This window comes from Nicotiana tabacum, chromosome 3 (genome assembly GCF_000715075.1).
Source record: "Nicotiana tabacum cultivar K326 chromosome 3, ASM71507v2, whole genome shotgun sequence".
NCBI classification, from domain to species: Eukaryota; Viridiplantae; Streptophyta; class Magnoliopsida; order Solanales; family Solanaceae; genus Nicotiana; species Nicotiana tabacum.
The window spans coordinates 153,247,853-153,264,801 of record NC_134082.1 but is presented as its reverse complement, the minus strand read 5'-3'; the positions used below and the strand labels follow the sequence as shown (position 1 = coordinate 153,264,801).

Sequence of the window (16,949 nt, the reverse complement as noted above, 5' to 3'; positions counted from 1 at the left end):
CTTTATATGGGGGGAATACCAACATAGTACAAATGCATTTATTACAAAGATACGGAGCCGGTACAACCATTTAATGCCATGATGCGGGCTTGGGCTAGCCTAATAGGCTTTATCAACGGTCACGTGCTTTGGGAACATCACATCGATCCACCGAAGCTACTGGTTTACACTGCCTCGAGGCCGATCACTGTGAGCCCTCGAAGTCGATCACTGGGAGACCTCGAGATGCCTTGATGATCGTAAAATCGAACCGCCGATTTTTACCAGCATACAAAACAATGAACACATCAAGCACAAAAATAAATAGGACTAAATATTTACTCAGTTCCAATCTGTAATAATTACGAGTGGTTTATAAAACTATTTATTCTTATTATGATTAATAAATGCTCACTACGCCAAACAAAGAAATGAATAAAACAGTCAACAAATCTTCTAATAATACATCCAAGCTTCTCAGTAAAAGCTGAGTTGTCTCCAAACCCCAACTCCCCCCTGCCCTAGTAACCTCCCTCTTTTAATACCCCCCCTTTATATACTCCTCAGTGCTTCACTGACCAGCAACACATATCCCTCAAAATTCAGAAGTTATCTCTCTAACAAATATGGAGGCCGGAGGAATTGGAGGTAGTTTGTTTTACCAATGTATTATTTGTTTAAGATACTTTGATTCAAGCCAAGGACTTGCTGGTCATTCAAAGGGTCATTTGGGACATGGCTGGAAAAAAGGAACTTCACATAGGAAAGTGTTTTTGCCATATAATCCCATTTATCTGCAGCAGCAGCGGCAACAACAGCAGCAGCAGGGTTGTGGTTCTGTTGCTGTATCAACAGACTCAAGTCCTCTTCCGATTAATGTTGCTCCTCAATTGCCAATTATCATGCAACCACAACAAGCTGCTGCTGCTGGTTCTGTAGCATCTAGAGAATCAAATGTTGTGGCCAAACCAAAACCAAAACCAAAAGCTGATCAGCCACAGAATGTTGCTAGCTCTTCTAGCCGCGTAGGTCCTCCTCGTAAGAAGCATTATTTGAGGTTTCGGGACATGAAGATTCTGGCTAGGCTTACCCCTCGTCTTGCTAAAGAGGAGCAAGAAATCATTTTGCGACTTGTTGATTGTGCTATGGACCAGGTCTAACTATATACACACTTTAATTTCTGCTTTCATTTCACTCTAAACCTTTTATCAAAAGATTGATTGCTTTTTTCTTTGTCGAAATAAAAAAGATATATCATACCTCATTCAAGGATTTTTCGATCTCTTTTGTTGTATGTCGATATGTTCTACGAATTCATGAATCGTGGCGATACAGAACGTTGTGGACTTGTGGGGGGTGGGGGACACTTGTCACCCTAGATTTTTACCGAAAACTCTCTGTAAAATTACTGTTATACCCCTGCTCCAATTTCCTTCAAGACTTTCTTTGTATATACCCTAGCTAATGCAACTTTGATAATGATTGATATTATTATTTTGCAGGCGAAACAAGCAAAGATGAAGAACATTGACGTCGAGGTGATTCAAAACAAAGATTCAGCAGCGGCAGATGGGATCAGAACCAGTACAAAAAAAGATGTTGTCACCGTTGAGGACTCTGGTGATGAGTCCAAAAACATGTAGTATGGCTACAGCATATGACATACTAGTTTAATTTCTTTGTTATTTTAAACGTTGGGAAGTTTGGTTTTCATGAGATATTATCATAGTTTTTATGGTTTTAATTTGGAGATTGTTATCAAATAATTAGTACTAGTATAGTACTGTTTTACTAAATGTACAATCTCATGTGTTTTTTTTATGATATCATCCAGGAGTGTTAAACATGCTGCATCCTTTATCCCCTAATACATTATTTGTGATTCATTCCTGCTGAAGCATTTCTTTCAAAAGCTTGTGTATTCACTTCTTGTTTGAAAGGAATTCCCCTTATAAAGAAATTATTATGCAGATTGAGAAGATATTTGTTCTTTTGAGATAACTAAGATGATAAAGTATGAGTTTGATTTGTCCTCTTGGAAAAAAAAAAAACTATTTGTTTCTCTCTAGCTAGCTTGGTTAGACGTATAAGGGCTTTGATATCTAATTTAATGGTAGACTTTCAGAAAAAATACATCTTTGTATCCTTCTTATGACTTAACAGACAGTGCTGATTAAGAGGAATCATCCAATACAAGTACAAGCTGGTTTGCATTGAGAGTAATTATGTAATCTATTTATAATTATATGTTGCATTTTATGCACAAAATGGGAGATATAGACACTGGGGAGTTAAAGGGATCATTGAGAATATCTTCTTTATTATTAGTAAAGTATATACAGAAGGTTATGAACTACTGAGAATTATGGAGTCGATAACTGTATACATTTTTTTTTTCTTTTCGGCAAATTTGACGGAGTTACATTGCCATGCACGAAGATTACTGAATATGGGTATAAGAGTTAGCTCATATCTGTAGGTACAAGCTAAGTTTAGTCAATCATACTGATTTCACCGTTAATAAGAAACGATGTAAAAGGAAATCATCCATTTCATATAAAGTTTAAAGTTTTATGTATACACCTTACAATGTAAAAGGGAGGATAGGAGTACTCCCATTATAGAATGCGTATGTATGTCGACAAGACAAGAGATGATTGCTATAGTGATAAACACTATTTACTTTCAACGTCCCTAAGATTGTGGGTTCAAATCATAAAGGAAGGGTAAAAGAATGAATTATATTCCTAAGTACTCCCCTATATTTTGGTAATTTTAACTATTTCCTAATTAACAAAATAAATCGCCTACAAATTAATCCAAGCGTTAGACTTAGACCAAGGACGTCCCAAAAAAGATTGATGAGGGAAAAGATGTTGCAACTAAAGCTAAATAATCAAGTGTTAGTTTAAGATTGACTTTAATTTACTTGAAACTTCTATACGGTTTACCTGGTATCTTATAAACATTTTTTTTGCTAGTGTTAAACAGGTGTTTGGACCTGACTTCAAAGGTATTTTAAGTAATATAAACGGTTTTAATTTTTACCTATCTTGACAAGATCTACTGAGGCTAATAAACTATAAGTTAGATAGCAGAAATCTGGTGGTTTTAATTTTTGAAAATTCAAAATGGCCTAAATTTTATGTTGTTTTCTAATTTCCTCGAGCAGCAAATCTGTTTCTTGGATCTTTTTTCTCCTGAATCTAATAAGTAACTTTGTAAATCCTTTGTTATTCACTAGAGGATATTTATTTTATAACACACTTCTACATGCCTAGCCCCTTGGTTTATAGGTTGATTAATAATTTTTGTTACCCCTCCTTCACTTATTGTAATTTCTCTCGAGAAATAAATAATAACATCTCAAAATATGTTGTCGATTCAATTATTATACTTCATACGTATAAGTTAAATACGTATAAGGTACTGAGAAGTTAAATCTTTTTATGGTAATTTCTCTCTAGATGTACATTTTATGTTCAACAAAAAGGAATAAAAAATAGAAGCTTTAGAAATTTAACGTAACTTAAAAAAAAGAAGGGAAAAGGCACATGATATTTCTTCAATTCAGAACATAAAGGGCGGAATTAAAATAAGTAAAACATTTAAGGATCAAATTAAACTTTCCCAAAATATGATGTACCAAATGTGCAATTTACTCAATCCAAAATCACACTGCAAAATCCAACAAGCCTCCTCCATCAGAAAGCCAAAGGAAAAATGCGAGTCTTTTCTATGTCGCCCACTTGCCTTGACCAGAGCTGTTCCATAAAATTCTTGGCAACACAAACTAAGGTATAACCCGTCAAACCCTAGTAAAACTGCAAAAAAGAAAAATGCAGTGTGTTTCTTTATTTTTCTTCTTCTTTGTTTCTTAGGGTATATATTTGTTTCTTTGTTTATTTTACTCCTAATCGTTTACAGAAGAGAAATGTGTATGAAGGAGACAACCTATTTGGCGAAAAGAAGAATAAATACTCATATGAGGTGAAGTTGCTGAAGAATTTGGCTCCACCTCTAATGACTGCCCTTATAGCTCTCTCTCCCATTGTCAATCCCCCAGGTAATAGCGCTTACTGTTTTTTTCCGCTTAGCATTTTGTTTTTCTTGCTTAAAAGTTGCATATAATATGATACTAAAATATTGCTACTCTAATATTTGATAGTCTCATTGTTATGATTCTTGATATTGTTTCAACATATTGCAAAATTATGTGCTGTTTATATTTTTGTTTACTCACAAACTCTGCTTCGTTATTATTTTATTTTCTGAGTAACCTTTCTTTACAATTCCTGTCTACCAGTACAGTTAAAAGGTAGTAAAAGGAAAGCTTTAACAAAACAAAAAATTAAAAAATAAGAGAAAAGGGATAAAGCTTTCAAGATCTCGTCTTTTGCATGATCTTGGCCATAGGACCTGGAATTTAACTTAGAGGTAAAATAAGAAGAAAGGTTGAATTGGAAATACTCTATTTGCTTCACGATTAGAGAGTATCTAAGTTTTTGTGCTATAATTAGAAGAGCTAATGGAGAATCTAAATGGAAATTGTCAGCCGAAAACAAATTTTAGGGTCAGATGTACATTTAGTTCTGTTGATTTCCATTTCAGTTAAGGAGTTGGATTACCTTCCCTTCTTTTGCGAAATTCACTTATTGGATCAATGAGAGCAATTGATCGTGTAGCTTACTGTCACCAATTACTTTTCATTACCTTGAAAGGAAATCTTTTCTTCTCCTGATTGCATGCGATATAATGCTAAATCTTCTGAAATTGAGAGTCTTCATTATTTTATTAAGTGGTAGCATGAAAATCCATGTTAGCGCAATTAATCTCTGGATATCCGTTAGTGATAAAAATGCATGCTTGCTTAGCTTTCATCCTGGCTCCACGACTAGTATTGTGCTTTTGTGTGGTATCTCATTTCTCCTTCTGTAGGATGCTCATTTGGCTAATAGTGTTATCATATAATAGTGCTCGGTAGAGTATTTTCGATTGGTGCTTGTCTCTTCCTAGAAAAAAGGAAAGGTCTCTTTGTCATTAGTGGATATATATACACTCTTGTTGAAAGAAGTATTCATCTATCTTTCCTGAGATTCTAGTTTCTCATTATTTGCTATCCATCTTGCATGTATTATTATTTTGGAACAACTAGCTGTATAGCTGGACACAGAATCATTTCTTGTGCATTGTCCTATTGTTTCACCAGTCAATCTCGAAGTAGGGATTACCATTTAGGACCAAAGGAAACATGTCTAAGTGGAGTATTATTTACTTCAAGGGATGATCCCAACAGTGTTGTCAAAGGCGAAAAGCGATAAAAAGTGCTCTACTGCTCCATGCCTTTTGGGCTTTAAGTGCAAAGCACAGTGAAGAAAAAAATAAAAATTATATATGTAATGCGAGAACAAAGTAACAACTTCGTTCATAATGATTTCCTTAATAGTTAATATATCTTTTTGCCAATCATATTTATTGTTTAGTACCACAGAATGAGCCTATTTGAGTTGCAGAAAATCCTATATATTTTCCACTCTTACGGCACCACTCCAATTCACATTTTCCCATTAAGCAAGGTTTTACAGGTGGTTTGACGCTACTAGGTTATTATAAGAGACGGAGGTCTTCAGGTACAATATTCCGTTGCTTAGCTGTGGATAATCAGTGGTGACAGACTACCTAATCAATAGAAGTATATGTAAGAACCTTTTCTTAAACCAGATATAAGGCACTCTAGGTGCAACCTTAGTTTGTATAAGCAGACTTACTCAATCATTATTAGGGTGTAGTCACAGCTGCACTGCCTTGATCTACGGAGCTTTCTTTGAGAGAGATTTGACTCCTTATCTGTTCCTTAATAATGGCTCTCCTGATTCTTCTCGACTTCTGTGCAGTCCTCTTCTAACCTTTTGACATCCTGTCTCTGCAAAAGTATTTTTACGGCGATGTGATTAAGCCATTCATTTTGCATGTTTATTAGAAAGCTTTCTTTTACTATCAACTTGAAGTAGCGGTACATTCACAGTAATTTGGGAAGTTACCGTTGGATGTAGCATGATAACATCTTATCCTGAGCTCCACTGGGGATTGTTTTACTGCATGGCCGAACTGAGATTGGATAAAGTTGAGAATCTACCTATTTCCCTGCATGGTAGACCTTTCGGCAAAGAAATGTCAAAGCGCGCTTATTTGTCCTGCAGTTCTGTTATCATGCATCCGAGACCTATTTCCAATGATGCACTCGCAACTCTTAACACTGGTCATAAAGCGACTTACAACAATGAAACTCAGTCGTTAGATTTATCCAATCTGGAAATTACGTTAATTGATGCAATCCATTCTAGTATGTGATTTGTGTGAGATTGGTGTGACCCGTCTGACTAAGAAACTTGACAAGGTGACGCAACCCGACCAATTAAGGGATTTGCATGATTTTATTACTTCACATGCTATGATGCAATAAGAAGATGAGTACTTCAATGTCATATCTGTGCCAGCAGCAGTGCATGCTGTTGAGAAAATGAGCTTTAGCTCCAACTTAATTCCATAAGGTAGCTCAAGTGGTGAGGCTTGTTCAAGATCATATTATGGAGACTATAGTTATACGCCATTGTTATCAAAGGAAAAATCAACAAAAAGCATTTAGGTCTGTTGATGCTTTAGCACAAAGCGCACGTAAAGCGCGGCTAGTTTAGTGGATGAGATAGCAAAAGGAGAGGAAAATAAGTAGTTACGAACAGGGAATCCATGTAGCTAGCATGCTTCTAAGTTGATGAATGTTCTTCCAACACTTAAAACGTTCTTATTTATGCTATTTGTAGAACAACATATCAGTAAACACTTGCCTGTTATATAGCCCATCAAGACACAGATTGCAAGCATTGAGCATCCCAACCCCTTGCCTCAACTTGAACCAAAGCAATCCACATGAAAATTGTCGCAAAAGTTTGACCATGTTAGCCATGTCAAGAACAAATTAAATTTTTATTCAATATTAGAAATGAGCATATCTGATGGAGGATGCAGGAAGCTCACATAGAGGACAAAATGAGAAGGTTGCCTAAGATGTTCTGGTATGGTTTTACATAAACTACAGGCACCGGTCAGTAAATATAATATCTTTTATGGCGGCTACAGTCTTAGTAGTCTCTACTTTCTGGAGGTCCCTTTTGAAGGTGACTTGGTTGTATTTCCTTATTTGACATTGGTGTACTGGAAATTAGAGCTAGGCTGATTCCACATCTGATGTAGGTCGCAAGAAGTAATCCCTTGTTGTCAATGTGTTTGCAGTTGAAATTCAGTACTGGGCCTTTTAATCTTAAAACATTATCCATCTTTTACCTGCTTCTCGGCTCTCTTCTCTCCTTTATTTTATTGTATTTTTATTTGCAGACTCAGTTGGACAAACAATAGAAGTACAAAGGGGAGCTGCTTTGTTTAGTAAAGCTTGCATTGGATGTCATTATGCAGGTGGAAATATAATCCAGCCTGTGAGTATTACTTGCCTCGTGATCCCAATAATCGTCAAAGATTTTGCAGCTCACCATAATTATTTTTCCTTTTTCATGTTAGGGTGCGACACTCTTCTTGAAGGATCTAGAAAGGTAAAAGATTAAAATCCATCCATAAGATTTTATTTTAAGTTGTACTCCATGTCGCGGTTCCTTAGAACTTTACATATCTAAATCGAAACCAGAAGTTCAAAGAAAGGATGCTTAAATTTTCACACTAGTAAAAGTATTACCACACTTTACTGCTACCTATTTCAAAAGAAAAGGTATAAACATACTTATGACTTTACTTGTCAGCTTCTTGGTCTAATTTTCTGTACCAGGAACAACTGATGGTAACTAAATATATAAGATATTCACAGCAACTGAAAGTTCAGAATGTGAAGAAATTATATGCTGCTTCCGTTTTCACAAAATGTGCCCATCTACACCATTAACTTTTTTGTTTTAAATGGCTCTAAATGAAAGGCTCTTTGTTGGTTTGCTGAAGATAATTTCCCCCCTTACCCTCCCCTTTCCCATCCCCTTCTAAAGCTTAGCAGGTCAAATTTTCTGAATATATGATTTCGTTGAAAATGTCAACTCTTGTGAGGAAAACATATGGATAAAAGGTAAACTGAATATCAAAATGTTCGTATAAGCAGAACTGTAGAATGTGCAGCAAACTAATTAATAATTATCCTATTACATACGTTAGCTAAGATTAAAATCACTCATGTTATTTTGTTGTGTTGTTAAACTTTTAAATCCACATTATGGTTTTACGAAAACCAAATCTATATAGATAATAGGTTATTTCATCTCAACTTTTGAGGACTTATTGTCTTGCTGTATACATAGTCTGTTCGTTGTCAATTGTTTTTATACATAGTTTAGTTGCAACTTGTCATATCATTATGGAAAAAAAACATGGCCATCTTTGAACTATCTACTTTTCTGAATAGAAATGGAGTTGACACGGAAGAGGAGATCTATCGCCTCACTTACTATGGCAAAGGGAGAATGCCAGTAAGTTCACTGTTCAGAACCATGTTTATCTTTATGCTGCTATGTGGTGGACCATAATGTGCCATCTGGCTTTGCAGGGATTTGGTCAGAATTGTACACCGAGGGGTCAATGCACCTTTGGTCCTCGATTGCAAGATGATGAAATTAAACTTTTAGCTGAGTTTGTGAAGTCTCAAGCCGATCAAGGTTGGCCTAAAATAGAAAATAGTGGAGATTGAAAATAATTCCTACATCGTTAAGTCTAGTTCAAGAAATAGAAGAAATTAGCTCAATTGTATAGGTCTGTGTAAACTTCACCCTCCCCAGACCCCCCACTAGTGGGATCACACAAGGTAGAAGTACATCATACACCTCACCATCCCCATACCTCACTAGTGGGATCATATTGGGTATGTTGTTGTTGTACAAAATGTGTATTTCATGCTTCTCATTCCTTTGTCTTTTCATCTCCCCTTCCCATTCGACGTTCCTGCTCACACATCCCTACCACTAAAGGGGATGCAGATAGAAATAGTCAGTCATCTCAAGCAGATCAATCCCAAAGTTTCTGTTGGAGTCTAAACCATGCATGTTTATTTTCCTTTTTTGAGGTACCTGTTGATGGCATGAAGGGTAGTCTCATTTGCCTGTGTAAAGTTGACTATGTTTCTTTCCATCCCTAGCTGTATAGTTTTAGTTGTCACATGCTGGACCTGCTAAAGCACATGCCCATATGCATGTGTTATTCTGAACTGGATATAAAAACTAGAGTTTGACTATATTCCTGTTCCCCAGGCAAAAAGTGTAACAGAAAATCTACATTTGCACTTAACATATCCAAACCTTGTGCTGGATTTTGAACTTCTTGCTAATTAGATGATTTAAAGTGTCCAAGAGGGTTCTACAAATATATAATTTATTTTCTTGTACTACTTTTGATCCCTCTTCCCCAACAAAAAGCTGAAAAAAGGTTATGTGGTTGTTAGGAAAGCATGTTACCTTGGTGCTTAGACTTGTTTAAGCTTTTCATCTGTTATTTGGTATTATCCTTAACTGATAACACATGGTTTTAACAGACATACTAATTTCAAGATAATGAAATGGCTTTTAGAATGGTAGAATGATGAGGATGCTGGTGTCCTTTGGATTTAGTAGGGGATTAAGTACAAATTGTCCATCTTACTTTTGGATTTGTGGTACATAACCTCCTCGATATACTATGTAAATAGGATCAAGATCTCATTTTTCTTCTTTTTTTTGGGCTGAGATTTCATGCAAATGATCAACCTTTTCGAAGATATATGGAACAGTGGAAGAAAAAAATCCATACAGGTATTTGTAAAATTAATTGGAGTTACGTTTTTAGTCATGTTGGTTACACAGAGCTGGCATGGATAGAGAGGAATTATATTGTTGATCCTAAGTAGTTTGGAATTGAGGCATAGTAATTGTTGCGCGTCAACGAATGAGTCTTCTAGATTGTTGGTGCATATAACTTAGAATTCCTAATTATTACATCTCTTCCATTAACTAGAGACATACCCCTCTTTGTGATTAAAGAAGCTTTTGTCTAATTGCAAGTAGTAATCATGTCATTAGTCATTCTTGTTCATAATTATAACTTCATTAATGGAAATCCAAGAAACATGTTTGCCATGACCATAGCACATTAAAAGGCAAATTTCTTTGTGTGTGAATATTATTAAGTGCATAATAGAATACACATATCATATAAACATAATTAGACATTATCACACAAGAGAGACCCCACTATTGCTTAGATGAAAAGCACTTGAAATTCATTAGTATTCAAATTAAATAAACTTGTTAGTGGTCGCACAAATTAGAGATAATGAAAATCTAATGAACGAATTTGAACCACCTTCTGCTAACCAAAAACAAATTAAAATGTACTGTTGGACAAATTAACAGAAGAAACCTAAAAAATCCTATCTATTAATAATTTTCAAGACTAGTGTGACCCACAAACATAGGGAATATAGAAAGAAAAAAGCCCCTAATTTATTATATTTTGTTTCTCTGTGCAGGCAAAAAAGAGAAGAAAAAGAAAAGACTTATAAAATACACGGACAGCTTTATTCACAACCACCTAACTCCCCAACCTGAATCAAATGAAGATTTAACTCAATTCAGCTAAATTACAAGGCAAAACCATGTGACTCTCTCTATATATTAATCAAACAATTGGGAGAACAATAAAGCAAAGAAAAAATTATAGGATTAGGCATTAAAAGTTTTTGTGGTCCTTCCCTTCCATTAGGGCCTGTCTACATGTTTATCATTCAAAGACAGAAGGAACCTCCAAAGCTAAAGACAAAAGGACGCCCTCACCCCCATTCCACCAACCTGATCAATACATACATACATACATACATGTAACATATGTAATTTACATAATGCATATGCAATTTTAAATTTTGTGAAGCTACTATTACTATGTCTACCATCTAGTATACGTTTGAAATTCATTAGCCGGACTAATTTATATTCGTGTCGAGTAAGTTCACTCAAAAGTCAGGGGTAAGATGCTTAGTAGCAAAAAATTCTCTACTTTCGAAGACCTGTATAGGACGGAAATCGGTCTCAGAAGATGAGTGAATTAGGAAGTAATATGTGTTAATCAACAATGATTGAACCATGTTCACACCGAATATAAATCTGTGACCGGATAAAATGTTCACACCGAATACAAATATGTGGTCAGATAAGAAGCAATTCAAAATATGACCGTTACAGAAGATCCTAAGATCTCTCCCGTCTTTATTAGCATTTATTAGGCTTTATTACCCTTTATTATTCTTTATTACCTTTTTATTACCTTTTGTTGTAGCATTAATTTTGATAATTAATTAGTAGATCGTATACTCCATAGCTCTAGTATATATAAAGAGAGGCTTACATTCTATTGTAAAGAAAAAAAAGGAAACTAATAGAAAAAAGATTAGTATTCTCTCCCAAGTTTTATAGAAGTATTGTCGAGAATTTCCCTTTACTCTTGATCACAGAACATTCTAAAACCTAGACTTATATTTTCTTCAATTGCTCTTATTTTAATCGATTTGTTCTTCATTACTTTATTTTGCCGGATCAATTTAATCCATATATCTATAAATCATGTTACAAATTTAACTGTGATGTTTTTCCGATAAACATGAACTCGAAATTTTTGATTCTAGAGGGAGGAATCTCATTCGCTCACCACACGTTTTACCAGAGGCGTGTCTAGCTCATTGGATATGGGTTCACGTGAATTCATACTTTTCTCTCTAAATCATGTATAATAATGTTATATTTTTTCAAAATTATCTAAATATATGTGCGTACACTCATGCTCAAAGACTCATATGATGCAATAATAATTGGGTGAACCTCTACGAACAAAAATTGCGGTTCAAATCCCATTTGTCATACGGTCTTGTTTTCGGCATCGAGTATACATATATAGGTGAAAATCACTAAAATTTTAAAAAGAATAATTTTTAACGTATAATTTCTAAGGGTAGTGAATTTATGGTAACAGACTAAAGTTAAACACGTCAAATATAAGTTCTAAATCAACTTCAAAATAATAGTACACTCATCCTCTTGAAATCTTGGATCTGCCTCTTCCTTCTTTTATCAGTATGTCATAGCTAACATGCAGCTAGATCAAAACAAAAGAGTCTTAGTATAGGTAACGTGAAAATGTTGGAGACTTACAACAACTTAATAATTAACAAACAATAATAATTACCACGTCATCTCGAAATTTTCTGAATTATGAAAAGGGGACCAAAGAGAAACCTAGCAGAGAGGAAAGCAATTTAAAATTTGTCTTTCTTAAAACTAGCCACATTGCTGAAAACAACAAGTGAAGAAGGGGCAGTCAGTATATTGAAGGTTTGAGTTTGTCTAGGTAAAAGACATTGCCCCCATGTGCCCACACCAACGCATGCGCCGTTTATATTCTCTCTTTTCCAACCTCTCCCTTTGATCATTAATATAGTAGTATAAAACTACCTTTGGTCCACTTTCTCGTTTACTATTTGTAGTAGCGGTCCCTATTATTTGCTATAGTCGCCCAACAAAAATATAACTGTTTCTAGTTAGGTCCAACCAAATAATTCATTGGTAAATGACTAAGTGTCTAACAGTAATGTTTCATATAGCTAGTATCAACGTCAAATCTACGATTGGACAATGAAAATATTACCCACCCACCACCCCCTAAAAGAAAAACGAGTATTCTCCGTAGAATTTTACACGGTTGGCATTTATATCGATCAAAAGCTGTAAAAAAATTATTAGAATTTCATGATTTTTCATACTCTCACCAATATTATTTTCGACAATTTACAACCTTTCCACTCGGATAATTTTTTACAGTTTTTCTTCACCATTGAAAAATAACAATTTTAACACTTTCACAGTTGTTGTTGGTTGACAAATCCATCAACTATTTGAGATTTCCAACGGACTGAGCCGTAATGGTTTTTTTCTGCAGTGAATTCATTTTAAGGGATAGTTCTTTAATTAATCTGGTTTAATTTTCCCTTTTTAGGTTTGATAATCATGTCATCAGTACAACTTGATGAAAGGACGAACAATATTTTTCAGTACATGTACCATCTAGATTAAATATCTTATATTAACTTATGGGAAACAATCGACGAAGAAATAATTAATACATGCTATAGCCAAAATCAACTAGAGTTAATTATTAATCGTACTTGTTAAGACAATATTATATTTTAATTGTCGTTTTTTTTTTAGATATTTCACGATTGCTATTAAATGTTTTGACTTCAGCACATGCATTATGTTGGCTTGTCTTGCATTTGACCCTACTTGTATATTATCTCTTTATTATTACTATAAGTGACCAATTTGCTTTTTTATTTTGGTTCAAAATAAGTGTCCAGTTATGTAATCAAGAAAGAATTCAATTTATTTTTACAAAATAACCCCTATGTACATATCCCTAAAAAGTTTTCTTACTCTTCACATTAAATGTTTAATTAGGGGTAGTTTAGTCATAGTAGGTATTTTGTATACAATTAGTATTTTCTTAATGGGTGTGCTAAAAGCAAATTGGACACTTATTGTGAACCGGAGGGAGTATATAATTTGGAGAATAGTGTAGATCAATCATTAAAATCTAGCTAGAGTTTCCTATATATATTGTGTGAAATTTCTTTGTGAACAGGAATTAGTGCATTGGATTAATTCTTTGATAGCGAAATTATTTCTCTAATAATACGTCAAACCAAATACCCCTAATTGTTAAGGGGATTAAACCAGAAGACCACATAAACTTAGTGGTCCAAATTTGAAATTCACTCAGATCTACTATAGCACAGTTACCTTTTAGTTTTAATAATAATAATCAAATGTGGACCACTAAACCTAATTTGTCTATTTAAGCAAGCTCGTTAGTACATAGGACGAGTAGTTTTATACAACACATACATGTTTAGTTTGTGGCCCCCTATCCAATTTCCTTTAAATTAAATTACATAATTAGTCTTGAAAAAACAAGGGATTACTCAAGAGAAGGAAGAATAGGACAGGGGAAAAGAGAGAAAATACTAGAAAAAGAAACGTTCAGGCAAGGAGGCAATAAGTCAATGTCAACAGCTGTAAGAATTAGCAAAAACCAATTAATGGATGGATCCAACAATGAGTTCTATAGAAGTTAGTATAATTAAATTTAAATAATCTATATTCTTTCAAATTCAGAACTCACAATGTTTAAATTTTGAAACAATATTTTGCAGAAATACAAGGTAAGATTACGTACGATAAACCTTTGTAATCCGACCCTTTCACAAACCACGCACGTAGCGGGAGCTTAGCGCACCCTTTTCAAATCATTAAAAGCCTCTATATAGTGACAAGAGTGCAAACAAGGGGAGGAAAAGGAAAAAGTAAAGAGGGGAATTTATATATATATAGGAGTAGTAGATGGAGGGGAGATTCACGAGGGACATCCATCCATTTTCTGCAAAACCCAAAGCATGCATGCTTCTTGTGTGTTTTGTGTTGCATCAGCCACACCGAAGGCAAAAAGCCCCACTTCCTTCTTATACCTTAAAATGCTTCCTCAAATAGACTATTACCCTTTCTTCATTATTTGCTCTTTCTTGAATCCATTCTTGTTATAGAGTATATATTTGTATATTGGTTTTTGAGAGGTTGAAGCTGCCAGCATGATCTGGTACGAACAAAGTCCATTTCTTGCTATATATATATTTTCTTGCAAAGAATAATCTTGAGGTGTTTTGGGTTTGAATTTAGCTAAGTGATTTGGAAAAGAAATTGGAATTTTGCAAAGTTTTTATTGAAAGAGAATATAGGTAGCTTTCATGGGTTTGGTTCCATCAGGTCATCTAGCAGCTTCAATCACTCACCACCAATACAGAAACAAATTAAAAGGCTTCATTTGAGCTTGACTTACTCTCTCAAGGATATATAGTCAAGACATTGATTTATCTCAGGTAATTATTCTGTATCTTTATTTTTACTGTGGATTATCTTCTTAATTCCTTTTTTAACTCCTAGTCTAGTATTATAACACAATGATGGTTCTAATGACATATGATTGTTGCACTTTAGGCATGTCCAATTGCAAATAAGCCAACAAAACTCTTTCCCGTTAATGGAAGCCAAATTTCTGTGGAACTACTGTTGTTATTAAACTTCTTTTTCTTTAATTTATTATTTTAAGTTCATGTTTATCAGTTTTTGTGGAAATTCTCAGGAAATCAAAGTCAAGGATCCAAATAATATTTTTTTCTTAAACTTTCTTTAGGAAAACCCCAAAAATAGTGAACTTGATCTGACGGAGTAAATGAGACTAGACCTCAGTATTTCTGATTTTAGGTCGCCAGATTCTCGACAAGGTTTTACTTTTCACCCACGAATGTATTTCTTGTGATGTGTGTGCTTGTTTGTTTGTCATGTCTAGTTTTCTATGCAGATAATATCAAGATTGAGCAAGTAAAACAAATTTCCAGGACACGAGAAAGATCGACATGCTTGTTAATAAGTTTACAAGCTTGCATTTTATTTTATGGTTTCAAATTAATTAATTACACGATGACACGTACTGTACTTTTGTTTTGTGGAAATATAGTTAATAACCTAACATAAGTTTAACTAGTGGTGCACCATTTAACTATTACAAGTTCATTTTGGTAGGTAAATGATTGGCATGATTTTCATTACTTGGTTGCCCTTCAACAACTATTTGAAGAATATATGACCTAGTAAAGTTGACATTCTTGTGTTTGCTGAAGTGTTTAGTCATCTGCCTATTCGAGCTTAATTTATGCACCTATACGTATGTATGTATGAATGTCTAGCAATCCTGTACCAATTTGGCCCTTTTTAGAGTTTAAATTCCATAGAAAGCGTAAAAAAATATTTACACAACCATGTCACTTATAAGATAATTACAGGTAATTTTTACAATGTGCATTATTTGGTAACTTGGTAAATATAATGATAACTAACCTAGTGTAATAGGTTAAATTGCACTTATGGTATAAAAAAAATCTTTATACTTCCTGGATGTATATAGCTTAAATCCTATTTTTTCTTACATTACATACTCCAAAAAGTAAAAGAAACTGAAGAGTCTATCTAATATATTAGCATCAAATATATGCAAAAGTGTCATGTAGATATTAGTTTTGAGATTGATCAAGAAAACAAATTAATCAATTGAGATTGATCAAGAAAATAAAATAATCATTTAGGATCCATAACTTGCTGTATACAGTTAAAATTGGACTCACTCGATTTTGCTGATTTATTGAGGCTGGTGTGAAGGATCGAAATCGATCCCGTAATAGATCAGATCGAAGCACGAGGATACGACACCGAGTTCAGATTCAGGGTACCTAGGAAGGTCGAAACCGATAATGATCGAGGTTGAGCAGGACAAAAATCGAGCAAGACCGTGACTAGTCGAAAATCGTGACGAAAATCTCGGAACAGATCAAATCAAGGGTGGTTGTTTAGTTAATCATGAGATTTACTTCCATAATTAGAATTGTACCATAGATAGGATTCCTGTACTATATAAAGATGGTTCTAATTATTTGTAAGACAGATTGTTCTCACGTATCAAAGCAATGTAACACTTTCTCCTTAGCTCATATTCTTGTTCATCAACTTATTATATTTTTAACTATTCTTGCACCAATCAATTCGAGGGTATTCAAGCTCGAGGGCTGAATTCCATTCAAACACTGGTTTTGCTTTATCTTATTGTCAATTTCTATTATTAATCTTCATATTCGTCAATTGGTATTAGGTGAAATTAAGTGTCCTTAAAACCACATTATGAGTTTAATTGTTATTCAATTTTTAGGGTAAACAGTTTGACGTCCACCGTGGGTCTAAGGATAAAAGTAATTGCCTGATATTAATTCTCATAACACACACTGCTTTGCACTTGTTCTCGTA

The 16,949-nt window shown here is 34.3% G+C and overlaps 2 protein-coding genes and 1 long non-coding RNA gene across 3 annotated transcripts; all 3 read left to right on the top strand.

The window, feature by feature from the left end:
* Positions 1–605: 605 nt before the first annotated feature.
* LOC107809444 (uncharacterized) lies at positions 606–1,839 on the top strand. Its single transcript, XM_016634080.2, has 2 exons — positions 606–1,133; positions 1,482–1,839. The coding sequence occupies exons 1-2, from the start codon at positions 606–608 to the stop codon at positions 1,620–1,622; spliced, it is 669 nt and encodes a 222-aa protein (XP_016489566.2). The 3' UTR covers positions 1,623–1,839.
* A 1,818-nt stretch (positions 1,840–3,657) lies between these two features.
* On the top strand, positions 3,658–9,254 carry LOC107809446 (cytochrome c6, chloroplastic-like). The gene is made up of 6 exons (XM_016634081.2): positions 3,658–3,777; positions 3,907–4,045; positions 7,372–7,469; positions 7,552–7,583; positions 8,435–8,498; positions 8,576–9,254. The coding sequence occupies exons 1-6, from the start codon at positions 3,703–3,705 to the stop codon at positions 8,714–8,716; spliced, it is 549 nt and encodes a 182-aa protein (XP_016489567.2). The 5' UTR covers positions 3,658–3,702; the 3' UTR covers positions 8,717–9,254.
* A 4,777-nt stretch (positions 9,255–14,031) lies between these two features.
* Positions 14,032–16,631, top strand: LOC107809445 (uncharacterized). Its single transcript, XR_001653408.2, has 2 exons — positions 14,032–14,974; positions 16,299–16,631. It is a non-coding gene; the product is annotated as an uncharacterized LOC107809445 (long non-coding RNA).
* Positions 16,632–16,949: the final 318 nt, after the last annotated feature.